Source organism: Meleagris gallopavo, chromosome 3 (genome assembly GCF_905368555.1).
Source record: "Meleagris gallopavo chromosome 3, MGAL_WU_HG_1.1, whole genome shotgun sequence".
Classification (NCBI taxonomy): domain Eukaryota; kingdom Metazoa; phylum Chordata; class Aves; order Galliformes; family Phasianidae; genus Meleagris; species Meleagris gallopavo.
This window is the reverse complement of record NC_139406.1, coordinates 68490973-68518544: the sequence shown is the minus strand read 5'-3', so window position 1 is coordinate 68518544 and position 27572 is coordinate 68490973. Positions and strand designations below refer to the sequence as shown.

Sequence of the window (27572 nt, the reverse complement as noted above, 5' to 3'; positions counted from 1 at the left end):
CAGATTAGGCCTGGATCCATCTGTTTTGAAAACTGCTTTAGATTTTTGCACCTTGGCATAATTCTGCCTTCTTTTGCACTCTTATTACTTCTTTACCATGTTCAAATTTATGGAAAGCCAATAGAAGCTTTATTGGCTGTTCCACAAGCCTTACCATTCATCTGATGGATTGTCATCTATTTTAGAAATCAACTCTTGTGCTTTGAATGTTCTCTAAAATGACTAACACATTCTTCCTTAAAGGCATTCCCTTGGAACTGGTCAGAAGTCAGAGGGGTATGATTTAGATTCTCTAAGCATTTAAGAGTATCTAGGGTTTTTTAAAATGTGACTACACAGACAACACTCCCACCTTCACACAGAAAGAAGCAACTAAAACTTGACATACAGCTGGCAGTGATGCCAGGCCCTGATATACTAATCCTAATGCAAATAAGCTTTGTGCTTGTACTGGAAATTTATGAACTCTAAAAACTTGTGGAAGTTTGGAATATTCATCTAGTACAGTGCTTTATATCAGTCCAAGTGCAGACAGCATTTAATGATCTGTGTAGGCTGAGACCTCAGATTAAGTATCTTCAGAGTACTTAGCAAGCTGAGAAGCCATTATCTTTCTGAAATGGGATGCTTGTATACAAGAATCTTACATTTTGTTCCTTGGTGGTCCTCCTATACAGCATACGTGTTGCAATGCAGACAGACAGTTTCATCCATGAGCCTAATATTCTGTGCAGTGTGTCTACACTGATACTACTTTTCAAAAGAATGCCCTTCTAAAGTCAATCACCTCTTTTTTGTCCCCCAGTCCACTTTAGTTTTTCACCAAAAAGAACTCTAGGAGTGTGTGACTGGTTTCCTTTAGAGTAAAGGGTGGCAAGGTCCTGGCAGAGACTGCCCAGAGAGGTTGTGGATGCCCCATCCCTGGTGGCACTCAAGGCCAGGTTGGATGGGACCCTGGGCAGCCTAAGTTGACTGGGGGCACCCTGGCCATGGCAGGGGGTTGGAAGTGGATGATGTCTAAGATCTCTTCCAACTCAAGCTATTCTGTGATTCTATGATGAAAATAAACCAGAAGGACTTCAGGAGTATACCTATTTAACTTAAGCTGCTGATAGTCACTCTGTTCTGAGGATCACAGTAGACTCAGGGTGACATACAACTTCAAACAGATATACTATGGATGCCAGGCCTTCAGAATCATTACAATGTATTAATTGTTCCTATTCTTGTCTAGTATAGGTGTATTCAGGGGTAGGTGCTATAATAAAGAAAACTCCCAAAGAGACAGAGGAATACTGAGATTAGTCTTCCTGTCACTTATGAGTTCATGGGCTTTTTTTTTTTTTCCGAAAACTGATAAACTAAAATTGCTAAATTCAGAAGGGAGCAGAAACAGTGGATAGAGCGGAAAATTTTTGCTTTTTCCTCTCCTTTTCTACATCTTGTTATGTTGACCACAAAACCACAGGAGACTTATGTGCCAAGGAAAGCACAGAGCCAATAGTATCATTTGTAGACATCCTCTGGGATCAACAGAATTTTAACAGGTTAAGAAGAATTTAATAGATTCCTTTCTGAATCAGTAACAAGAGCCACAAATTGGTCAGTTAAAAATACATCACAAAATGCCTTTATTTTCTGTAACTAGGACTATTCCTAAGTTTTCTTATGGAGTATGTCAGTGAAATTCCTTGGAGAAATACATTTTATTTCATTATGAAAATATATTCACTGCATTAGAAGCCTGAATCCATTTTAAAATACTTCCCTTGACGTACATTTATATATATCTTAAAAGTTTTTTTTTACTAGAACTCAAAGAGAAATATTTGAACTGTGTAATTAAATGGTAGAGGATTCTTCCATCCCATCTTGAACCTTCCCAGTGATAATAACAGCAGCAGTCCTCTGCTGACCTTACCTCCCTGTACATGGTCTATTTTTTCCTCAAGAATCCCCAGGTGGACCCTTCAGGCAAGAGAACATATTCCCCAGCATAGATTTCCAATAGAATTTTCCTCAAGATGGTACTGTGATACTAACTGCTGCAGATAGGAAACAATAATCTTCATTTCTGTTAGGTGGGCAAGATATCGTTATCAATTCAAGCTATAAATCCTATTGAATGTCAGAGTTTTAAATGGAATTCCTCTCAAAAATCTTCCCAGCTTACTGCTGGTAAGTAAGACAAATCCTGCAGGTTGTTTCTTCGTACTTCGTATTGCTACATTTCTCCCAAAGACTATTAGAAAATTAACCCCTAAACTTGCTAAGCCAAAACAACCAGCATGTTAGGGAACATGGATTTCTTTGCCTTCCCTTCAGTTCCTTGTCTGACTCTGGCTTGAGTATTTCTTGCATTTTCTTACTCCACGCTGGGTCATTGATCCTGGTTGATACACTAATTCCTGTAAGAGTAGCAGTCCCACCGGGCATCCTCACTTCTTAACCTAATTACTAAGAAAAGAATTCTCTCTAGAAATGCCTGACTGGTTCTGTAAACAGTTGTTCATCCTGTAAAATCTGAAACTCAGCTCAAGAAACATCATGCCTGTTCTGAAGAGATGCATGAAAAAAAAATTATCCCAGACCTGAATAAATGGTGATATAGGGGTAGTTTGGGTTATCTGGTGCTGTAAACACTGACCCATTCTCCTTCACCGAGTTTTGTTTCAGTGCCTTTGAAGCAATCACCTTCCAGCTGGGCAGCTTAACAGTTTATTGCTGTGACTGCTCGTATTCCTCTGAAATGAATAACTCCCTAAATAAGAAGATTAGCTATCAGAAAATTAGTCTTATGTTATCTATCAAAAATACTCAAGGTTTTACTTCCTTTGAGCTGTCTTGAATTTAAAATACTACATAAACAACAGGGTCCTGATTTATTTGCTACGATGTCTCCATGCCAAGCTTTTTCCTCTGTAATCACATTACTTAAAATATTTATGAAGGCTGGGTTTATTCTTCCTTTATGCAAAGTGGCAGACTGATGACAACTTTCAAATTATTTTTCACCATGAACATTTAAAATAAATAAATAAGACTAATTGGAAGAATTAATCACGTAAGTTCTCTTAAGTGGCAAGAGAATATACCATTTGCATACAGAAAAGTGAAACAAACTTCTTATTGAATTTCTTTTTAAAATTTCTTGTAATAAAAATCAAGTAGACTAGCCAAGGTTGTACATACTCACATCCATAATGATGCATTTTAATCATAATTTACTCATCAATAAATAGGATTATCATGGCAGCTGAAGCAACAAGAGATACAATGCAGTTCAAACACTGAGACATAAATAATGTCATCAGCTATTGCTATGCCTAAGCAAATATACTGCTTTTTATTTTGCCTCCTGTATTTCATGAGGTATATCTCAGCAGACCTATCTATCTATCCTCTATTTTTTAAATATGTACACACTATAATTCTACTATACTGCACGTGTTCTTGTTGCTTATAAATTTAGAAGAGCTGTGTATTGATCATTGTTGAGCTGCTTACACAGGCATTGAGATTAAGAATCACACTAAGTTTCATATTCTAAAAGATACTCTCAGAATAAATATGTTCTGTTCAACTCACAATGAAATAGATTTATGCAGGACATCATTCAAAAGCCAGATCTCAAAGTCAGTGTCACAACCACTGAAGAGATAATGGAAGCCAAGTTCTGATTCCTCTAAAACTGCTGTCATAATTCTTTAAAAATTGGTATTTAGAAATTAAAATTTATTTCCAAATGCAGAGGGAGTTCCAGAAAAAGCAGCCAAGTCTTCACGAACTTCACAAACTGAAAAATCAACCGAACCAGCTAAGGGAACTCAGCAAGAGCAGCATCAGCTCAATAATGGGAAAGAAGATGCCAAGTGAGTAAAATCAATTTGAAAATGTGAAGTTTTTTTTTCCTGATTCCCTGACTATACATTTCTGTATGTAGTCTTTCACTTCTTAGGAATTTCTCCAGTACTGTAAAGATATGAAAAACATTATTTCAATTCTAAGGCAACCACACATACAAAGTATTCATTTAGTATGTGCTTTTGATAGATTGTTTGATACCTCATTCTAAATTGCAGGAATAAGGAAAAGGATTTCCTTAATACCCATATAAAATAACTCTAGTAATTCTGATAATTATTATTATTCTACCTTAGCAAAGGTGTAAATTCCAGGTTCCTGCTGTGAATAGCTGGAAAGTTTGTCACATCATCCTGGCTTGAATGATTTTTACCCTGTACATATTTTTGCTGTTATATTCTTAAATCACCACTAGAACATGCAGTCAGTTGATTAGAACACTATTTTCCTGAGACAAAGAAATTAAACAATAATTATTCTTCAGAGAAAAGCCCTTCAGGAGAAAATCCTGGGTCATTCTACCTTTGGAAAAAGCATAGGTAAAAGTTTGTTTTACTAAAATAGGATTGAATGTATAATCCTATAACAATCTATGCACCATAGATTCATAGAATATCCAGGGTTGCAACCCCTCTCCAAAAGGAACCTGGAACAAATGTCTCCTAAGAATTCTATATTCTATTTTCTAAATTCTGGTTAGACCCAGCTTCCAAATTAGAGCAAGTTGATCAGAGCATTATCCAGTCTAGTGTCGGCCCAGTGTTGGGTCCTGCACTTTGGCTGCAACAATCCCATGCAGCGTTATAGGCTTGGGGACGAGTGGCTGGATGATTGTGAAGAGGAAAGGGACCTGGGGGTGTTGATTGATGCTCGGCTGAACATGAGCCAACAGTGTGCGCAGGTGGCCAAGAGGGCCAACGGCATCCTGGCCTGCATTAGAAATAGTGTGGCCAGCAGGAGCAGGGAGGTGATCATTCCCCTCTACTCAGCACTGGTGAGGTCGCACTTTGAGTATTGCGTTCAGTTTTGGGCCCTTCACTACAGGAAAGACGTTGAGGCCCTGGAGCATGTCCAGAGAAGGGCAACGAAACTGGTGAGGAGTCTGGAGCACAAGTCTTATGAGGAGCGGCTGAGGGAACTGGGATTGTTTAGTCTGGAGAAGAGGAGGCTCAGGGGAGACCTGATTGCATTCTACAACATCCTGAAGGGTGGTTGTGGTGAAGAGGGGTCAGCCCCTTCTCCCAGGCCACAAACAGAACCCGGGGAAATGGCTGCAAGTTGTACCAGAGGAGGTTTAGGTTAGACATGAGGAAAAACTTTTTCTCTCAGAGAGTGGTCAGGCACTGGAATGGCCTGCCCAGGGAGGTGGTGGAGTCGCCATCCCTGGCAGTGTTTAAGAGGCATTTGGATGAGGAGCTGCGAGATATGGTTTAGTGCTTGTGGTAGCAGTGGTAATAGAAGACGGTTGGACTAGATGATCTTATAGGTCATTTCCAACCTTGTGATTCTGTGATGATTCTATGATGATTCTAGTTTTGAATCTCCAAAGATGGAGATTCTGTAGTTTCTCTGGGTGATCAGTGTACATCATTCCTTGCCTTTTTGCTGTAAACCTCCAAGAACAGTCTAGATTCATATTTTCCATAACCACTCAAGGAGCAGTAGAACACTGCAATTACCTTTATCTTCTCAACTCTTCAGCTCTAGTCTGAATAAACCCAATTTTCTCAGTGTCTCCTTATACATCTGGTACCCAGTCATTCCAATAACCCTAAGCTAGTGTTGTACCATGTTGTCAGTGTCTTTTTTTTTAAGGGAGAAGTTACAGTTGAACACAGACATCATCTCACAAACATCATAAAAGTACAAATAACCATTCTCCCTCCATCAGCTGGCTATGCTTTTTCTAAAGCATTGGAAGTGACCGGTCTTCATTGTAATATGGATCATTTAATATGGATTCATATTAAATTTGGCCTACCAGGACCCTCAGATCCTCTTATGCAAAGCTGTTTTCAACTCAGTCAGCCTCACGTTTTACAAGTTGCATGGGGTTAATCCATGTGCAGGAACGTCTTTGCTCAGCTTCATGAAGTTCTTGTTAGCCTGTCTCCCAGCCTGCTGAGAACCCTTTGAAAGGAAAATTATGGATATACTTAGCTCATAACAGGGTAGAAACTCCTCCTACTTGCTTTTGCATTTTATTATTTTGATTATCCTGATGACATAAAGCAGAAGTATTTTCCTGACATGTATTTATTTAATTTATGGAGAAGATTGGCTTTTTCCTTTCCTTCACCAGCCCAGGCTTTGTAGTGCAGTGACAAGCAATAATCAAGCAAAATACTAATGCATATGCCTGTATAAAATAATACATGCAATAAAAACAGCTCTGACTAAAGTGTCTAAAAATATTATAAATAACTTGTTAATTTGAATGTGAACCAGTAGGTCAACAATGAAAGCCAAGATTAAGCTATCTCCTTTTTTTGTCACTGTAGGATATGTTATTATATATTTACAGTTCCACTGGTAAGTTGTGTAACCATGGTTAACACAATTACAATATGCTTATGAAACAAAGGGCATGTTGGTGGTTAGCAGAAGAGAAAACCTGCCAGTTAAAATGGAATTTAAAATGTTTCTATTAAACATTCTCAGAGCTCTTCTGACTCACTGTCATGCATGCATGCAGTTAGATGTATCTAGTCAGCCTAATTAGAACAGCTTCTAAAAAGACAATAAATCCTTGGCAAATTCCACTGTCAAAACAGTTAGCCGCTCAATTCTGCGGTAGAGCTTGGGAGGCATGGCACTGGTGTCATCACAATTGTATGAAACTAAACAGATCTATTATAAAGCTTTCAGAGCTGGAGGGAGAATCATTTTAAAATGGAGCATTTTCTGAAATTTAATTCATCGTCCCTGATACTCATGGGAGTCTATTCAGACAAAATTCTCAATCAAGTTCACTATTTTATTTTGTCTATGAATTCAAATTTACCTACTAGAATATTTTTAAAGAAAATAATTGCCTTTGTTATATGAGAAAAGCTATATAAATATATATGTATGTGCAGAATTTGAGGTGAATGGAAATGATAATGGAAATGATATTAATAGAAAAAGTTTCACCTTATCTTCATTTATTGCAGCTTTCAATTTTTTTAAATGTACCTCTGCAGGATCAGATATGTAGATTAAGGAAGAATAAAGGTAGTAGTCATGTTTGAAACAGCATGCTTTCCAGTTAGATCAGGCCTGTATTTCTCCATACAGTATTTCAGGGTGAAGTAAAATACTTCCACATAATTCAAATTTTAAAATCCTTGGGCTTGGGTAATATTGCTTTATGAGCATTCATACCAATGCAACTAACTTATCTGAAGTCAATAGGGGCTACTTATGACAGTTTGCAGGATTGTGCACGAGGTGTGTCTTTCTTCCAATTCATCTGCATTAGAATAGACTTTTACTCATGATGCAACACAGCCTGTGTTATCTATGAATAGGGAAGAAGTTTTCTGAGTCTGCTCTGAAAGAGCAAAATGGTTATTTCTCTTGCTAAGTAAATGACAACTTTGACAAAGGCAGTATTTATTCCTGAAAACTCCCACATAAACTCTTTGTCCACAAGAAAAAAAAATTGTTTTCCCTCTGGACATATACTCATTTTTCAAATATAAAAGTACACTGCGATGGACATTAATATACAGCAGGAAGACATAGCTCTGATTTTCCTACAGCCATCTCAACACTATGTCTGAAAGCATAGACACACAGACAGCTACCAAGGCACTGAACTGCAACAGAGACTGAAACTTTCAGTGTCTGTTTGCTAATGGCTTAGATAGGATTCCACACAAGTCCACCTCTCTGCCAATGCATTGTTTCTTCCCTCCACCTCTAATGACAGCACAACAGAATAATAGCCCATTGCCATGAATAGCTATTTGCTGAGCAATAATAATTTCTAGGAAGGAGGGCTAAGAGTATGCTGTCTCTTCACAGCAAGAAATGAGGGAACAGAACAACACTCAGAATCTAATTTGCACTCTAATAGAGGACACTGGTATTTTATTGACAAGGAATTAGCATAAAACTTAATTGCAGCCTTCATATTATACCAAGATTTCTTTCTACTGGGGAGGATTTGTAAAAATATGTGTGGTTGTACATAGCCATAGAATTTTTTTGAAATGCGGTGCAAGCATTTCAGGCAAGATACTCCACAGCATGTAAGCAAATGTGGCACATCCTCAGGAAACAGCAAGGACTGCTCTTGCCTTGGAAGCAGGGAGCTGCCAGAAGGTCCCTGGGCAGAGGTCAGCCCTAGTTGAACTCCTGCAGTGCTTCTCCCCACTGTCACCAAAGGTAGGGACAGCCTTCAATGGCATTGCTTTAGATCTGGCCCTAAGCACAGTAGCCACGCTTCCAGGAGGGGATAATTTGCTTACTCGTATAATCATTTCTCATTTCTGTACTTAATTTATTTTAAAATGCTTTTTTTTTTTTTTTTTCCTAACCTGAAAGATGACCTTGTTCCTTTACCATGTAGTTTAGAAAAGTTACCACCATTGCAGATTCACCTGATGACCAGCTTCTGCCAGTCTCAGTTCATGTTGATGACTAAAGGAGGATGCAGCCCTTCCCTTGGTCCCATCTTCTCATCCTTTGTTTTACACTTGCACAACCAGGTGGCCACTGGATCAGCTTGATCCAGCTGGAAACATTCACTTGTCATATGGTCTCCTACCAACATGAAGACACCACAGAAAGGTACAAGAAGGATGAAATGAAGTTGCCAAAGTTAGCAGAATCAGACAAGTGTTTCATGGGATTGGCACCCTGAGAATAATGGGCTCTAGCAAATAGAACAGACAAGACAATCTGATGGTTTCTCTTGGTCTTAAAATGTAAAAAAAACCCTTCAAATATTTTGAAAGAGGCATCAGCAAAGTTACTGCTCTGCAGTGAAATAAACCCAGAAATACACCTCATCAATCTCAAAGTTGAAGGAATGTCTTAGTTATGAGTAGAATAATTTTGCTGACTTTGGTTCAAGTTAAAACAGTTGCAGTTCACTCAAAAAAATCCCAAACCCTAAGGTTTCCAGATCACCTTACTCTGCAAGAAGAGTGGTACAGTCATTTGTACACAAGAGAAGACACCATAATTTGCTTTGTGACGGTATTGTTTGGAACCCAAAATCTAATGGGCAATTTTGAAAAGACATAATTACAAATGTGACACAGGAGAGACAAATGCAAGACCTTGATATGACCCTACACTGAGGGTGGCAATCAGCATAGTGCTTGGCACATGTGACAGTTGGTTAAGACAGCTATAAAGGGTTATCGCATAGAGGTGAGTGGAGGTGAGACAGATATCTAAGAAAGAATTAACAGCGGATGCCTGGCCCCAATGAGTGAGACTGAGAAACTGAAGCAACCTAGGAAACATAAAGGATGGAAGAATGGTACAATTGAATGTGTAGCAGGGAAACATGGAGGGATAAAGAAGCCTTCAATAACCACCTCTCTCTTCTGTGTATTTTAAAAGCCTTTAAGCCTGGATAAAGTTGTAAGAGTGTTTCATCTTTCCAGATTACCAAGATGATTACATTATACTATTTATACTAAGGCAGTACACTGAAACCCCAGTCAGGGATGGTGAACCCTGCTCTGTAAGATGACAGTCGATACTTGCAGGCCACAAATCCAAGAGTATATGATGAAAAAAATACAATAGGTAACCAGGACTTCAGATGCTTTCACATTTCACCTGAAAATGCTCTGTCCAGAAAAGAACAAAAAATTGAATCTGATATGCTGCCTACAGAATCTAGGTACTATTAACAAAACATTCAAATAAAATGCACTAAATAAATTTTAATACAATATAATTATTAAAGAAAATATGCTTAACATTCCCACACGATATTCTGCTTTTGCGAATTCAGAAACCTAGCCTTGAATATTTTCCAGGCGAGATCTTGTACCGCAATCTGTCATGTGAGCAAGTGCTCAGGAAGACTGAATTGCGTTCACATTTTGCCTTTTTCATAGCTACATGCCATTACCTAGTAGGTTATGCCAGCCTTTCTAAAGCCTATAAAGGAGACGTTTTTTTCCTCTCTAATTTGGCTAATAGCAGGAAAAAAAAAAAAAAAAAGAAAAAAAAAACCACAATAACAAAACAAACAGAGATTAAGAGGCAATTTGCTATGTGGTGCATAGCCAGGTTAATAAAGAGAACTCCTGCTGGTAGCCTGTTCTTACTGAATAATGTACTTCATTTAGCTCAATTACCTCAACCAAGAAAATTAGAGTGCTTATTAGTGCTTACCATCCACTAGTTGCTGCACATCAATTCACCATGCAGATGTATCCTAGAGAAATGATGCTGAATCACAAGAACAGAATCTTAGCATCTTGGTGAAACTGGTTGATATCAACTCTCTACGGTTTCCAAAAATCATAGTTTACTATTAGCATACTAGGAACCTGAAAAGATTACAATCATGGCTCTAAATTCTAACTGACTTGCGAGAAAGTAAAACAAGTTCAACACTGAGCAGTTCTGAAGAAATCCCATTTTAAATAGAGTTGCAAAAATATTTTCTAAAGAGAAATACCCTTCTCTAGCTGTTTCCAGCTAAAGACTGCAGTACATAAAATTGCAGATGTAACTTACCTTGTACGTTTTGTAAAATCAAAATTCTTACCTTAAATCTCATATTTTATTCTGCCTATCTGTCAAGGCTCACAACTTTTGGTGCCTGCACTGGAGTTTCTGCAATGGATAAATAGAGAATCCAAAAAATAAATAACAGTGTGTCGGCATACCAAATTGGATTAAATCTGTTGAAAACATAGGCGAGGTGTATGTTCCTACACCCTTTAAATTCTGTTCTGTTCTGCAGTTCCCAATGCTATCTAATGCCATTCACACTGTAGGACAGTCAAATAGGTAGTCTGCAGTTGGAAAAGTCATGAATTTAGAAGTTTTTAATTTTTTTCTTGAATACAAATGAAAAGTGTAAAAGGACAAGAATGTCCTACACAGAATGAAATACTATTGCGCTCTTTTTCCCGCCTCATGTTATTTTAAATTATGTATTCACCATATTCATAAATATCTACTTCTGATAGCATAATCAGTAAAGCTTCTTAGTTTAGAATGTGAAGGGAAACAAGGTTATGACTTGTTACTTTGTCAATTATTTACTTCCTTAATTAAAAGCATTTTGTGTAAATCTTCTGCTGACCTAACACTTTTCAAATTAAGAAGATACCTTTTGGTGAAAGAAGAAATGATAATTTATTTAAAATGTTATCTTGGTTATTAAATGTTTGCATAATTCTTGTGTGGGTGAAGCAAAACAATGAGCATCACAATAGCTGCACTAGTATGTGTAATATAGATGCAAGGACATCACTGTTTTTATTTACAAATCTAAGAGACGTACAAAATTAAAACACACCATAATACGTGCTATAATTCAACCAAGTAATACTGTCCCTTATTTTAAAACAAGTGTAAGTATTCATGTTTATAATTAGTCTTGCCCAATACTTTTCATTAAAATTCTCTGTATCCAATTATTTGCTCATTTTCCAAATATTAGATTTCAACACGAAGTCATCCCATGTTGTGGAGCACAAGAGAAGAACAGGTAGAGACAGGAGGATCTGATGAGAAGTCTAAGTAGTTTAGCAGTCCAGCCTTATTTCATTTTCCCTGCTTTTGTCCCTTATAAACTAATAAAAATAATAATAGAAAAAGAAAATATCAATGTTAGAAAAATAAAAATAAAAAAATAAAAAGGTAGATCTGTACTTCTTATCCCATATTCACAGCTGTTGGATAAATTCTTATGAAGAGGTTAGTGAAGCACTGAAATAGATACTTTAGGAAGATTATGGAATAGAAATATTTTTAAAAAGTTTAAACAAGCATCAGTCTGGAATGATGCAGATGTATTTCATCCCTTTTTGAGTGGTGGGAGATAGGATAGGATTTTAGCACATCCCAAAGTTCTCTCCAGTTCTACACCTGTGTGATTATATATTCATAGAATACCAGAATCACAGAATGGCCTGGGTTGGAAGGGACCTCAAGGATCATCAAGCTCCAACTTCCCCTGCCAGGGCCACCAACCTCCCATTTAATACTAGACCCAGGACCCCATCCAATCTGGCCTTGAACACCTCTAGGGATGGGGCAAAAATATATTAAATATATTAAATATAAAAATATATTAAATATATAATATAGTATATATATATATATATATTTTATATATATATGTAATATGAAATTAAATATATATTCTAAGATTTGAATGAATTCAGGTGGGAAATCAAAGTGTCAACTGAAAATAAAGCTTTTCATTTGGGAAATTTTACTGCAACCTTTTTTTAAATTCACACTTTGAAATATTGCAACGTTTTAGCTTTTTATTCCCCCATAGTTATTAAAAATTAGAGTAAAAAGTTTAAAGAAGGATTTGTGCTGTGCTCATGAACTCTATACAACACTTACGTGTATGTGCTAAAAAATATCTTTAAACATTCCTGGTGAGAGACAGATACCTCAAACAGAGAATTAATCACTTACAAATAAGAATGCCCCAATGGCACAATAGCCTTGTTTATTCCCATATGGTGCTTTCCTATAATGTTATGTTTTTGTTCTAGAATGATTAGTGACAGACATGATTCTGCCTCTATTTTTTAAATCATGGTAAATATCCAGTGCAATTAAGCAACTTTATATCACTACTGACATTAAAGAAAGGTGATTATTAAAAGTTAATTGGTACTTTCAATGCACATCCTACTTTGCTTTGCACATATCATACTGCAAAACTGCTAATTAAAATAAAATCTTATTCATGTTTTATCCTGGTAACTCAGATAGAATGTCATGTGTACGGCAGCTTTCTCCCTAGAGAGTACCTTAAAGAAGATTAGAGGATTCACAGCTTGTTGTGACTGAATAACTAAGAGGATTGTCAAAGAAGCTGGTATGACAAACCTTTGAACTAAACAGGAGGAATGGCATGCAGCCTAGGTGATTAGATTTTTATCAGCGCTGCATGAGGAGGTTTGTTTGGTGCCCATTGTCAGTGGGTAATTCAGAAAGACAGTGGCTTCCTTGAATGTTGTTTCTTCTTTGTCCATTGTGCTGTAAGAATAAAACATGAGATATGCAAAATGAATTATCTTTATATTTTGTTTCAGAACACTTGTTTAGGGCCAAGACAGGCATAATTTCTTTACACATTCTGAACAAAGGAAAGTCATCAATTCCAATGGGTAGTTTAATTTACATGGTGTTCACTTAAAGGTTATTAATGCTTATGGCCTATTCTTGAATGTATATAGAATCAAAAGTACTCATCCAAGTATTGCATTGTTATCTTTAAATTAATCAAATATATAAGAAAATTGTAGAGGAAAAGTAACATCAAATTTAATTCAAATTGTATTGTGAAGCAAGCACAGCCCTAAAATAGAAGGGAAATAAAAATGTATTTTTTCCTCTCTTAGTGCAAAGAAAATCTAACGTACTGCCAGTATTAAAGAACATGCAGCAAACAGGAAAAGACATGATCTCTTGGATTACTAAAGTTGAGTGTCACTCAGCCACTTTTCCTCTTAAAAAAAAGAAATTATGAGGAATGGGAAGATACAAATTTTAAGACTGATGAGGAAAATTAAAATTAAATCAATGACTTCTTGAAATTCCATGGGATTGAAAGTGTCAACAATTTATTTCAAGTCCATAAAATACTATGCATATGTTAGAAGCTCACTTCACATTATTAACATTTGAGCTGTTTAGAGTTTTTATAGTAACTGACCTAGTGACACCTATGCAAATTCACTAACTTATTCACTTTCCCTGTCCTTATGTATTTGAAATTTTCCAAAGATTTCCTGGGTATCCATTTTATTACATTCTTGGGAATCATTGTCTAAGACACCTTTAATGATCTTAGCTGACAAAATCTTGCAGTATATCACAATCGCAAAAGATCTATAAAATAAAATCCAGCTATCACCTAATACCAAGTCCACCACTGAACCATTCACTAAGTGCCACATCCACACATCTCTTATATACCCTCAAGAATTGAAACTCTACCACTTCCCTGGGCAGCTCGTTCTGTTTCCTAATTACACTTTCATGAAGAAATTCATCTGGATATCCAATCTAAATCTCCCCTGGTGCAACTTGAGATAATTTCCTTACATTCTAGAATACTAGAAGGCTATCTAGATTGAAATGCTGTCACAGTCTTTAAAGACTTAGAAACTTTCATACTAATTCATGCTGTTTCTCTACACATTTATTCTTGTTACAATACTGCTCAGCTCAAATATCTCTTTTCCCTGACTGTTTATCTACCAAAACTTAAAATAAAAATAAAGATCTGACTGCCTCTCAACCTCTTTTGTTGTTCTTTTACAAGACAGGTTGTCAGGGCCCTAAATCATTTTAAGACACTTTATCATTTCCTATATTAATTCACCTTTAGAGTACAGATGGTCAGAATAACCTTCACCATTTGTTTATGTATCTATATTAATGCTTCCTCCACAAACAAAATGTTAGATGCATTCTACGGCTAAGTTTTCATCATTGCTTTTCATAAGTAAAATACAGTATGGTTCATAGCCACCCTGCTGTGGAATGAAACTATTGGATATTTATCTTCTGCCATCTGCAATTGAGGATACTACCATTCACAAAATAAATTCTTACAATACAATTTGTTCTTAAATAAATGTATTCATTATGTAGCATTAGATTTGCTCTTATTTCTATTATTCAGTCTAAATAGTTTAATTTCCCCATTTAATCCTACTTTGTAATCTTCCCAATTCAATTTTCTGTTAATCATCATTAGCAGACTACTACATTTTATACTAAATAAATTATTGAAAATACAAAAGGACATTCACAAATTTCCATAGAATACCTGTGAAGGCAAAGGATAGCCTCCTTTCATAAACACTTAAGAGAAGAAGCATCTTAATTACTATGAATCTCTCTTCAGAGAAGCTTTCTAGTGACTACGAAGAAAGCTTAATCAGAATAGCTAAAGTCAAAGCAGAAGAAAATCATGAGGTTTCCTAAATCATCTAAGGTTGGAAGTGGGAGTAGATATGCGTAGGGTTCTGATCTCTGTAACTCTACACACAGTGGACTTGATAGTGCATGTTGAGGATGACTTTGAATCAATACCTTTCATGATGACCAGGTTTACATTTTTCTGTCACACTGAAATCTTTTTCAGCTATAGTACTGTGGTTTGTGGACATGTGGGCAGCTATGCATTGTCTCTTCTGAAAACTGTTTTTTTGAAATAGAGGTTCTACATAATTTATTCACAACAACAAATTATTTATTTAAGACACAGGTTTCAGTTTTGTCAGTACTCAGTAAAAACAGAATCTCTTATAAGAGAGAGACTGTATTCCCAGATAGACAGAAGAAAGTTTCTTATGTGGTGTAAAGAGGAGGATTATAATTGAATTCAGCAGAAAGAAACATGTTGTTTTTTTTTTTCAGACTGCATGCATTTATGAAATACATTATCATAGTATTTCATACACTACAGGGTGACATGGTAGATAAAAGAGGAAGTTGAATTCAGTATTTGGTATTCATGGCCAAAAAGCAGAAAAGAATTAAACTCAAGATTGCAAACTAGTAAAGGTTAAAATTGCTTTATTCTAAAATCACCCATTGTATTTTGATTCCTGTATTGTTTGAACTCTTAACACAGAAAGATTCAAAGCTGCAGTACTTAAAAGATACATTAGCACACTCTGTGCTGCATTTCCATAACCTGTTCTCTCAAGGCCTTTTTCTTCTGTTGTACTATAGGTGCCTAAATATTTTTCCTCCACTTGGAGAGAATTACATCAAGGTAAAACCTACAAGATAAAAATACTTTAAAAAAGTCATTATTGTTTTCATTCTATCATTATATATATTTCCATGTCTAAAAATACATTTCTACTGTAATTCTATCATTAGATATGTTGCTATTGCTAAACAAAATGTGTTTGAGGTAATAATGAAGCCACATTCCCAGTACATGAGATACAGTCCTAACTTTCCATTTATTGGGCCATGTGAAGTTACTACTTCTGGAAGGTACTTCCACTCTGAAAAGGGATATATACTTTTGTAAGTATAGGTCTAGTAAATGTGAAATACTGCATAAAGGTCGTAGATAAATTTGCTTAAAGAATAATGCATCAGCTCAGAGACAAACCCTTGCATTCAGCACAGTTCAGCACAGAAAAACAAAGAAGTGTTTTTCTGCCCAGCTAGGCAGTGTGCCAGTAAGGAAAGAGATTTGCCTCTGTACCTGCAAATCTGCTTCTACATAGCACAAAATATTCAACTATGTAACACAAGCAGAGGGAAGGAGGCAATAGTCTATATCACAAGCCTATTCACCCTCTGAAAACTTTCATACACAGAGTAAAGCCAGAAAAAGCCCAGTGCAAAATCAATACAGTCTGTAATTGCATCTGTGAGATGAGAATGAATGATTACGTATTCAAATGAGGTATTATTTCCTTCACAGAGGAGGTTAAAAGCATAAGTCACAGAATCAGAGAACCGGAGAATCAGAGAATCATTAATGTTGGAAAAGATCACTACGATCATCTAGTCCAACCATTAAGTCAAACTAGCCCTTCTCACAGGTACAAAATATTTGAGTCGTAGCGAATGGGAATCAGAAAATATTGTAATGCAGTGTGATGAACTAATTACTCTCATTGAATATGGTCTCTTCAAAGCAGAGAACAACTTTAGCAGGCTCTCATACCCAGAAAATATGCTCTTGTTCCTGATGGCTGCTCATGCTTGTCCTACTGGCAGATATGTGCTTATATATATGAATTTATAGAACATCTATAAATAGTGTTAATAAAAGGCTTATGCACTAAAGAGCACACACACAGTGAAAGGAACACCTCCAAACAAAAAGAGGAAAGCACCTTAACTCTGCTGGAGAATTGATCTGAGGGCAGGCTGGAGGTACTACTGCTCCAGGACCCAGTTTCCACCCAGAGTACAATATGCAGTGACAAGTAGCCATGCGGCACTGGAATCACCTACTCATGGCAAGTGCCACTAAATGTGTGTGAGAGAGAGAAGTTAGAAAGGGCTTCTTTAGCCAAGGTATTTTCAAGTGTACTTTCACAAGAAGTACACACACAAATTACACCTTCAAATCAGCGGTGTTCAACTTCTAGCCTCTTCCATTTGTATTAACCACAGAAAATTTAAGCATCTCATTATTAGAAAGTAACAGAGGAAGAAATCATGCAAATCAAGTAGCAAGGAAAATCAATTTCTTATCAACTGTGTGGTAAATAGCTTTAAACAGATTCACAGATCTTCTAATCAGTCCCAAATAACAACATGATTCCTTTGGGCTATACCGCAGAGATAAAGCTCCATGTTTATGATAAAGAAGACTTTAGTTTGTCTTGGAGAGGCTGTGAAACAATAAAAATCCCACACATCTTTTTGGCTTCTCCCTCAAAAGCAGATAGCGGGGGCCTTTGTCATAACACTTCTGATAAGTGTTTTTTTTTCTAAAATAGCTAATGCCTTGGGCAAATACAGCAACAGAGAAGAGTAGAAATTAGTTGAAATTCCTTACATAGAAGCTGTAAAACTAATTGTGATATGTTAGCTCAAAATAAGAAAGCATTCCATTACACTGCAGATGGCCAGGGTAAAGGGAATATGTGAAACAAAAAAAAAGGTGATGAGATGAAAAAGTGTATTAGAACAGTTTGATTAATCTCCTGTCTGGGAGTTTTAAGAAACAGAATCTACGGAAGTCTTAAATTAGAGGAATGATAAGCACATACTTCAGACGTGCTTTTTCTGCTTTTAATGACATATCTTCATTTTATCCAATGGTTTTATTGCTATTGCATTTTCACATCCTTAAATTATAATTCTTTGGGCAACGTGATATGTGTTGTGTTTTCAGAAAACTGTGATTCTTAAAAAGCTCTGACATTCTCCTTTTTTAGTTACAACTCCTTCTGTTAGGAATATAAAAGTAAGTTTAAATGTTGAGGAGACGTGGTGTTTATTCAAAGATCACTTTGCTGTATATTTCACTTCTTCATTCTCCAAGATACTGTCATGCCACTTTCTGTCTGTTTTTCTTTGGGAAGGTCTTCAAAAATGGGAGATTTCAAGCCTGCTTCACTCTTCATCCGCTGCTTCTTTTACTGTAGCATTCTCATTCCCATGGTATTTGATACCAAGCTGGAAAAGTATTAAGAAAGAAAGAACAGTAGTCTGTTGTATTCACCATATTGAGCATAGCTGGCAGGATTTCAGTACAGATGAAGCAGCTGTGACTAGTGTGGGAGTAGACCACCAGGTGCACTGCACCAATCACATCTGTCTCCAGCTGTCTCTGACACTACTGTGGAACACCAGCTGAAAAATGTGTCTAGGATACAGAATAAAATCATAGAATCATAGAATCACCAAGATTGGAAAAGACCTACAAAATCATCCTGTCCAACTATACACCGATCACCAATAATTCCCTCCAAACCATGTCCCTCAGCACGACATCTAAAAGTTCCTTGAACACCTCCAGGGTCGGTGACTCCACCACCTCCACAGGCAGCCAATTCCAGTGTCTGACCACTCTTTCAGAGACGAAATATTTCCTAACATCCAACCAGAATCTCCCCTGGCACAACTTGAGGCCATTCCCTTTAGTCCTATTACTAGTTACATGACAGAAGAAGCAGATGCCCACCACACCATAACTTCTCTTCAAGTTCTTATACAGAACAATAAGGTCACCCCTGAGCCTCCTCTTCTCCAGTCTGAGCAATCCCAGCTCCCTCAGCAGTTCCCGTAAGACTTGTGTTCCAGACCCTTCACACCTTCATTGCCTTCATTCTCTAGTCATGCTCCAGGGTCTTTATTACTTGTTAGGAGCCCAAACTGAACACAGTGCTCAAGGTGCAGCCTCACCAGGGCTGACTTCAGAGGTGTGATCACTTCCCTGCTCTTGCTGGCAACACTGCTTCTGATACAAGCCAGGATGCCATTGGCCTTCTTGGCCACATGGGCACAAAGCTGGCTCATGTTCAGCTGAGCATCAGCATCCAGGTCTGTTTTCTCTGCACAGTTTTCAGACACTCTGCCCTAAAATCCACATCCTAGTCTCTACATAGAATTCCAAATGCACGGCAGAGGTGGTTGGCACTCAGAAATGGCCCCTGCTTGCATAGTAACAAGTTATTGAGAATAAGTCCAAAAGGAGTCAAACAAAAAATACTCTCAGCTGCATTTTCTAATCAACTGTGTGGTATGTATAGATCTGATTAAAATCATTAGTGTCAATGCAGAATTTGTGAGTGTAGATGCTTAAAAATTAAAGGTCTCCAAGCCTGAAGAAATGATGAATGCTGGAATGTAATCTTAGTGTCACTCAATGTCTGAGCAAACACAGAGTTAGTGACCTCTTAATGGCAGAGGATCTTTTAGCAAGAACACCATTATTTTGTTTTCAGTTGCTAAAAAGAGATATATTTTTTTTACCAACATTTAGCTAGAAAACATAAAAAAAGCCTAGATAAAAAAATGAATGAAGTTGGCATATTCTCTCCACCTGCACCACTGCATCAGAGTCTGTAGCTCAATTACGTCCTGTCATCTTCTGGATATAGCATAGTAATGATCACATTTTATTTTACAGGTGGGAACATGCCTTGTATCTTAGCCAATACGTAGGATAAACTCTATGCCTTAAGAAGCCAAATAAGAATTTAGTGAAAAATAATGGTGGGAATTCATTTGATTAGTAGGCTGTACAGAGCATAGAGTACCCTGACCTTCTCTGCTTGCATTATCTTGTAGACTGCTGCAAAGTATCCAGCAGTGTCAATGGACATAAACAGAAAGCAACATAATTAAACTTATGTGACCACCTAACAGTGAATTAAATGATATGAATAACCACTGTATTCAATAAAGATCCAGTCTTAATGTTTGACTACTGCTTGTACTGTAGAATTAGTGTAATTTCTTCCATAGCTTTCCACCACATAAAGCTTTTCTCTTTCTGTTTTAAATAGCACACAGAATGCAACACCTCAAGGATTCCAAACAAATGAATATGCTGATGCCCAGCTTCAGGAGATTGTCAGAAAAATGCGGGAAAGGGCCACAGCCTATAAGGAAAAGCTGAAAGACCCCGTGTTGTCCTCCCCTGAAGGAAGTCCTACAGCTTGTAAGTGACTCTAGAATACACGAAATAGTTGTGCATCTGTTGAGTGTAAAGAAAATTCTTTTGCTTGAACAGAAAACACTGCAATAAAATTTTTCAGTAAGTTTACCTTACTACATCACATTTACTCATTGAAACAGGTCATTTTGTGCCCAGTGAAGTCAAGTTATCTGTAAGTATTTACAGTAAGCCAGGTCCCATGGTACAAGCTCCTTTTGAATCCCAACACTTCAGAATTTGAGGGAAAATTTTTGACAATGTCTAGAATTGCCTCTGTCAAGCAGTTTTATATATTTAAAAATAGATCCCAGATATCTTTATTCATTATTATGAATCTAAAATTTATGAGGAAACTATCTATCTCACTAGCAGATACAGATCAGTTTGAGATTAGATCTGTTGTGTGAAAGTATACAATATTTTATCCAAGACAGCAATCTTCCAGATACACTGAGGACTCCAGTCACACATTTCAAACAGAGTAAACTCATCTGAAATTTATTAAACATTGACTTTAGATAAAATATGAAACATCAAACAAATATAATGCTCTTCTTCTTTAGAGGAAAGTTTGTTTTACTTTATTTCCTTTTCACAAAGAATCAAATGTGGTGATTTGATATTCTGCCGTTTTGAGATGTTTATTGTTTATCCAGTTTTCAATAAGCTAGAAAAAATAATGTCAGAAGTATAATGAACTGTATCAATGAATAAAAGAACTCCACTTTTTTTTTTTAATTACACTTCGCTCATTTACCTCTTTTGTTCCCCTCTTAGAACTCACAATTATTTCTTTCTGGTCACTATCGATCCACTTCTTAAATTTGCTTCTAAGATTGCATAGCCTACTCAGAAGTAAAGCAACCAGAATTAGTTGGACAAATACGTGGGCAAAATTATCCAGCATAAAATGGAAGAATGGAGCTCAAAGGAATGACACTAGGATTTATCACCTTAGAAATATACAAAATCATAGGTTTTCCATTAGTTTCACATGCTGTGTCATGCATATCAGATCTCACACAAGGGGAGAACTCTGCCCATGGCAGTGATATCTTTTCTTACCTCCATCCTAACTGTACACATTATATGCAACAATCATATAACAGGAAATGCACAGGTGAATTAATGAAAGCTGAATTACAAATTACTTCAGTCTTTTATGGCACTTTTTCTGGGCACTGCCCTAGCAACTGCAGTAACATATATATACTACACTCAACATGAAGTTGGGTGATAGTATTATTACCAGTGATTTTATTACTAGTATGACTATCACTATTAGTGATAGTAGATGTGCGTGATTATATCAAGTTATTTTATTCTCCAATCTGCTTTCTAATGCACTCAATATTACAATAAATTGTAGCTTTAATCACTGCCAAGTGTGTTTAGAAGAGTTTTTTAATATGATGACGCTTTTGTATTTGTTAAAATAGGATATTGTAAATTAAGCACTGTTACTCACATTTTGTGGCATTCTATGTCACTAGCACCATCAAAGAAGAAGCCTCCACCCCCACCAAAAGAAGAAAAGAAAGAAGAAAAGAAAGAGGAAGCAGAAGCAAAGCCAGAAGAGGATCACTACTGTGATATGCTGTGCTGTAAATTCAAAAAGCCTCCACTGAAAGAGTACATGACCTATCTAAAGCTACCAGATAGCATAGATTCATACACAGGTAAATTAAAAGCTGTGCTTTAAAATGGGGTAAAACCATGCTGAAGTGATTTGGTTTTTCACTGTACTTGCAAGCCAAAGTAAGATCTACATCCTAGTTTGCAATTCAGAGGCACACATATATTGTACCCTCAAGAAATTTAATTCCAAATAGGGAAAAGAATGAAAACTGATGAGAGTAGTAAAGATATAGAAAGACAGAGCTATTTCTCTACTGCCACAAAGTTGGTGTATAAAACAACTACAGTCAATATTCAGTGTCACTTGATCTAGATTCTGTCCCATACTTTAGGGCCACTTAATTCTTGTCAATTATAGCATGTATCAACAAAACATTCTGAGCTTTTTCAGATGCATTAAATTTTAAATGCTCTCACAAACTCTTCTTTTTATCCTTTTGCAATTTCTAACGTAATTCTTAGTTTCAACCTGTGTCACTTTATCAGCCTATGCTAATTTAAAAAAGGGATAATTGTAAGTAGCTCTTTCTGCAGGAAGGTTCCCAAATACTGCATTAACATAACTATGTCTAAAAGAATAAGAAAATATTCTGATTTCATGTCTGTAAATGCAATGTTCTGTCTTTCAGATCGCCGTTACGTAGCATGGCTCATGCTTGTGACAGTGGCCTATAATTGGAATTGTTGGTTTATCCCCCTTCGCTGTGTGTTTCCATATCAAACTCCAAGTAATACAATATACTGGTTTATCATAGATATCATCTGTGATATCTGCTACCTATGTGACTTGCTGATTTTCCAGCCCCGAGTGCAATTTTTACGAGGTGGAGATATAATAGTAAGTGCTGGAAGTGGGATTATGACTAAGTGACTATGCATTGAAATAAATTAGAGAAATCTGCTAAGATTTTTACTAATATGTCAAATCTACACAACTTTTTTGGTTAGCAAAGTATACCTATATTCTTCTTCTCTGACTTTTTGGAAGAAGAAAGCATATCTTTTGGGCTGCATTCTGGACAAGCATTGGAATTTTACATATGAAAGTTATTAAAAATAGCAGAAAATAACAGATGCAACAGGCAAAATAAGCATAAAGTGCTTTCTTACCAGGAGTAAATAGGTGCACCTTTATTGGAATGAGTGCTTTTACGATTATATGCTCATATGTGCATATACATTTTGGCATGTTTTATGTGAAACGTTCAACATTCCATTCACATTGTTCAGGAATCACAGCTGAAGACATCACATGTTCTGCTAGAGCTGGACAGGATGTAAATGTTTTCTTACTGATTGTGAGATTGTAAGATTTTACAAAAGCAATCTCAGGATATTTAAACAATTATTTATTTGAAATCTTTATGGGGGGAATATATATATATAAACAACTCTGCCTTTTGCTACTGATTTATATTATCTTTTTACAGAATAATGCAAAATAAAACCATAAGCACATGGCTGAAAAATGGTAAAAGCTTACATTCAACGTATAAATGGGGCATATAGAGCATTATCTTTTCTTAAATATCCTTTCTACTTTCTATTCTTTAACATTTTATAGAAGAAAACCAAATGCACAGAACAAACGAGTTTAGAATTTCAATGTGACACTATTATGCCCAATAAACAAAAAAACCCTCAAAATTATATATATTTAAAATCAATTTGGAATTAGATTTAGTTCACTGCTTTTATGTAGAACTCTATATATTGTGCATAAAAGAAATTGCTAATACATTTACAGAGGAACCTCAGATGGAGCTACGTAAATAAAGTGCAGATAGATATTGAATGCAGTGCAACGCATTTTTCCATGTCTAGCCATTCGGTAACTGGTAGTCTTGCTGAAATCCTACAAAACTGAAGTTTTATGAACAAGGTTTAAATTGTAATGGAGGAAGCTGACCTTCCGTTTCCCTGAAATAAAACAGCTGAAGCTGTTTGTACAATTCAAAGATTTTAGTGAGTGAAGAGATCATCTTCTGCTGGATCTCCTGCATTTAGTATAATGTCTAAAATATGATAGTAAAAAGTCAGAATGGAAATATCTTTAAGATTTTAAGGCTATTTTTAAAGTGCTCCTGGTATGAATTCAGTAAGTATAATAATAGATACATTTCTCTGCTCTTGTGATTAGCCCTTCTTATTAAGGTATCAAGATCAGTTCCAAAGGACAGTAATTTAAAAACAAATGCCTAATCATTACTAAGGAATGCAACGTTGATTATTATAATGCTTAAAATGCGAGTATGTTAATGTTGGCTTTCAATGAGCTAATTTTGTACAGCTCTATTAGAATCATTCTTTGCATTTCTCTACAAACTACTGTTGTCAAAAAGTTCTTTTGGACCCAAAATTGAAAAGTATTGGGTCAAGCAACATCTGGTACAAAGACTTTGAGAGGGAAGAGGCAAATAAAGCATACTTCATTAGACAAAAACTCAGATTTGGATAAAAAACAGATAAAACCCTAGGTCTAATAAAATTTAGCGTAAGGAAAAAATGGTCTAATGAAAATACTATTTCTTCACTGGATTAATTGATATTACTCCATTCATTCTTTCAGACCATTATTAATGGGAATATTAAAAACTTTACTCTTAGAAAATTATTCTTACTGTAGAGTAGCAAAGATCATTCTTGACATGTGGTTCTTGACTGTGCTTTTTTCTCTTTCCATCATCTCTGTAGTCAGACAAAGTGGAAATGAAGAAATTCTATCATAGCACTGTAAAGTTTCGGGTAAGCAGATCCTTCATTACTGGTGTCAATATTGTTGTTTCTGTCAGAAGGATTCCATGGGATCTTTTCTTTCCCTGAAAATCACAGTTGATTTTAAAAAGTCAGCAGAAAGTGTAGAGCTGATGTCATGTTAGTTCTTCTATCTGAAGATGGTGTTGCTTCATACTTATAAATAGTACTTAATTGTAAAACATAATAATTACAAATGCAATTCTAAATAATAATAATTTCATAAAATAAAATTAATAAAATTTATAGAATATTAAGGTTGGAAATGTCCTCTAAGATAATCTGTTTGAACAATCCACATATCACCAACATTGACCACTAAAACACATTCATAAGTACAACATCTATGGCTGATATGGAAAAGAAAAGCATCCAAATACAACAAAAACCAGTATCAATAATAATAATAATGTTAATAGTAATGAGATCCTATGATCCCATGATGAATATTTTGTGTGCAACAGATGGCTTTTGCAGGCTGCAAGCAAAGAGTCTCATTCACTATGCTCTCACACTGCTATATGCATTCTGGCTTTAAAAGCTGTAGAAATTTAATGTGGATTGCTCTCTACGCTTCAGCTTTCCATCCACATATCTATCATTTCAGTCTTGTCAGAACCATAGTTGAAATAACAGAATGTATTAATAGCCAAACTTCCGAGACACTGACAATAATTCCTGTGAAACAGGTGAAAATCTCAGACATGAGAGACTTAAAAGTAGGGCAGAGCAAAGCTGTTGTTTTTTCCAAAGAGATAACCTTCCCTAACAGTACTTTGGAAGTTATAGGCATAGCATGCCGACTGTTGAAATTTTATACTCAATCATGATTTAATCTAACTAGGTTTTTGACAGCAAGTAAGTGCATTACAATTATTTTGGATTTTAATCTGATCTCTTTGCTCTTCAACAGCTCGATTTGATATCAGTATTGCCATTTGATGTTTTATACTTTTTCTTCGGATTCAACCCAGCATTTAGAGTAAATAAGATGCTAAAGGTAAGTTCTGCTTTAGTGATAGATGACTAAACACACATAAATGCTTCGAAAAGTCAGTGAAAGGTTGTTTATAATATTTAAGAATATGGAGCTTAGAAATTGGAAAATATCTTCAGGAGTCACCTGAGTCTATGCAACATCAGTAAAATAAACAACAAAGAATACATGTCAAGATATAGTCTAGCCAGCCAAAGTCCTTACTCTCTTATTTTTCTTGTGACTTCATTATTTCCTACTTTCTAAAGGTGTTTTGCGTTTAATACTGATTCATTTTCATTATTTGAATTTGATTAATCAAAAATTACCTCTTTAGTTTTCAAAGATCCAAAACATTCATTTAAGATCACCAATTAATGCCAAAGTATTTTCTCCTTCTGATGGTAATGTCAGGTTCTGAAAAGCAAGCATGTGAATTTTAAGGACAGCATAAACTGTACACAGCATATATAAAATTCATAAACAAAATTCTGTTATAGACTCCAACGATGTGGAGTGTGCAATGGAGAGGGTGAAGTGGGGCTACACAGCAGCCCTCTCCCTCCCTTTCATGACACTTAACAGACCACTGTATGGGTTAACATGTTCCCTGCAGGCAAGTACAAACACTTCGTGAGCTCTCTGCACTGTGATAGGCTTTGCACAATTCCCTTCCCCATTTTAATGGCTAAATGTGACTTTGGAGCCATTGTCTTTTACTTTCTGTTGGTAAAACTGCCTCTGCAGACACAGTCACAATCAAAATACTGAGTATGCACATCCAAAACTATTATTGATAGTTGTGTGTCACAAGGTGAAAGTTTGTTTTTCTTACAAATCATTTATGAAACTGTACCTGACATATGCAGTCAAACATTGACAGTCGGCTTTCATTACAAGTTGGAGGTACAGATGAGAACTCTGAAAACAAAATGATGGTACTATTGAGTTTGCAACAAAACTTCAAACTTCTATAAATCAGAAGCAAAATAATGTAAAAGAATGAAAAGTTAGAATACCATTATTAGGCCAAGTGAGTACTGAACAACAACAGCAACAAAGGAACATGAGAAAATTAGGAGCTATAAATAAGGGTAAAAATGCACCAACAATTGTTACTGTGTGGTACCACTTGACATACAGATGTTGATACACTTACTGGATAATTATTGGAATTTCAGAAAAATAGGATTTTTATACCTGTACTGGCTGATAAAGCTGCCCAAGCAACGGTGTAGGGCACTCTGAACTCCTAAAGTAATGCCTCCTATACATTTATGTGGAAACTACAACAGATACAAAGAGAACAATAAGACTATTTGATAGAGCAAATTCTCAGCTATGTAGCACTGTTTTCCAACACAGACACTACCATTAACTAAGAATTTTTGCCAGCAATGAAGAAAAGCCTGTATGCCATGCTTGTAAAAGTCTGCACCAGTGGAGGTGACCCACTGTCACTATTGCCACTGCTTAAATACAGCACCTGCAGCCTCACTTACATCCACTGTTTGGTCTCCATAAACATTCAGCAAGCATCAATGAACGTCAAATATGTGTCATTTTTATCTCATGGAGCAATTCAGTTACGCACAGTTGCTTCATAACACTTACACATCAGATACCATTTTGTCAGACTGCCCCTCTGCTGCCATCTGTCACTCAGCTATAAAATGTAATAGAATATTGACAAGAAGATTCAATCTCTACTGCCATACCATCAAAATCTGTCTCCAACATTGTGGGTTAACATAATAAAATAAGAGGCATTACTTTCAGAGCAGTTCTCATATATCTATTTCAGGATGCAGAAGTCATTCATCAGCAGAAATCTGACTTTTAGAATGAGTGGGACACTCAACACCCGAACATTCTTTTATTCAGTTTACCTCTTTGCTTTGCAGTTCATCTTTTAGATAAACTTATAACTAAAGTTAGACTGCTGCAAATTACATTATTTTCAGAATATATATGTGAACAACTGTCAGTACTACAAGAAAAAGATGTGGGATGGAGGAGAGTGAT

At 36.1% G+C, this 27572-nt stretch overlaps 1 protein-coding gene and 1 long non-coding RNA gene across 2 annotated transcripts in view; one reads left to right on the top strand and one right to left on the bottom strand.

Annotated features, from left to right (window-relative positions):
• The window catches only part of CNGB3 (cyclic nucleotide gated channel subunit beta 3), a 60428-nt gene that overhangs the window by 10053 nt on the left and 22803 nt on the right, over positions 1-27572 (top strand). Inside the window, exons 3-8 of the mRNA XM_031552890.2 lie at positions 3758-3872; positions 20028-20182; positions 21673-21858; positions 22447-22655; positions 24512-24562; positions 25485-25571. Of these exons, the coding sequence (XP_031408750.2) occupies positions 3758-3872; positions 20028-20182; positions 21673-21858; positions 22447-22655; positions 24512-24562; positions 25485-25571 (803 nt within the window). The remainder of the gene's footprint in view (positions 1-3757; positions 3873-20027; positions 20183-21672; positions 21859-22446; positions 22656-24511; positions 24563-25484; positions 25572-27572) is intronic.
• On the bottom strand, positions 9704-26836 carry LOC116216479 (uncharacterized). The gene is made up of 5 exons (XR_014882609.1): positions 26748-26836; positions 26404-26468; positions 25877-25964; positions 24439-24636; positions 9704-18192 (listed from the first exon to the last, which is right to left on the bottom strand). It is a non-coding gene; the product is annotated as an uncharacterized LOC116216479 (long non-coding RNA).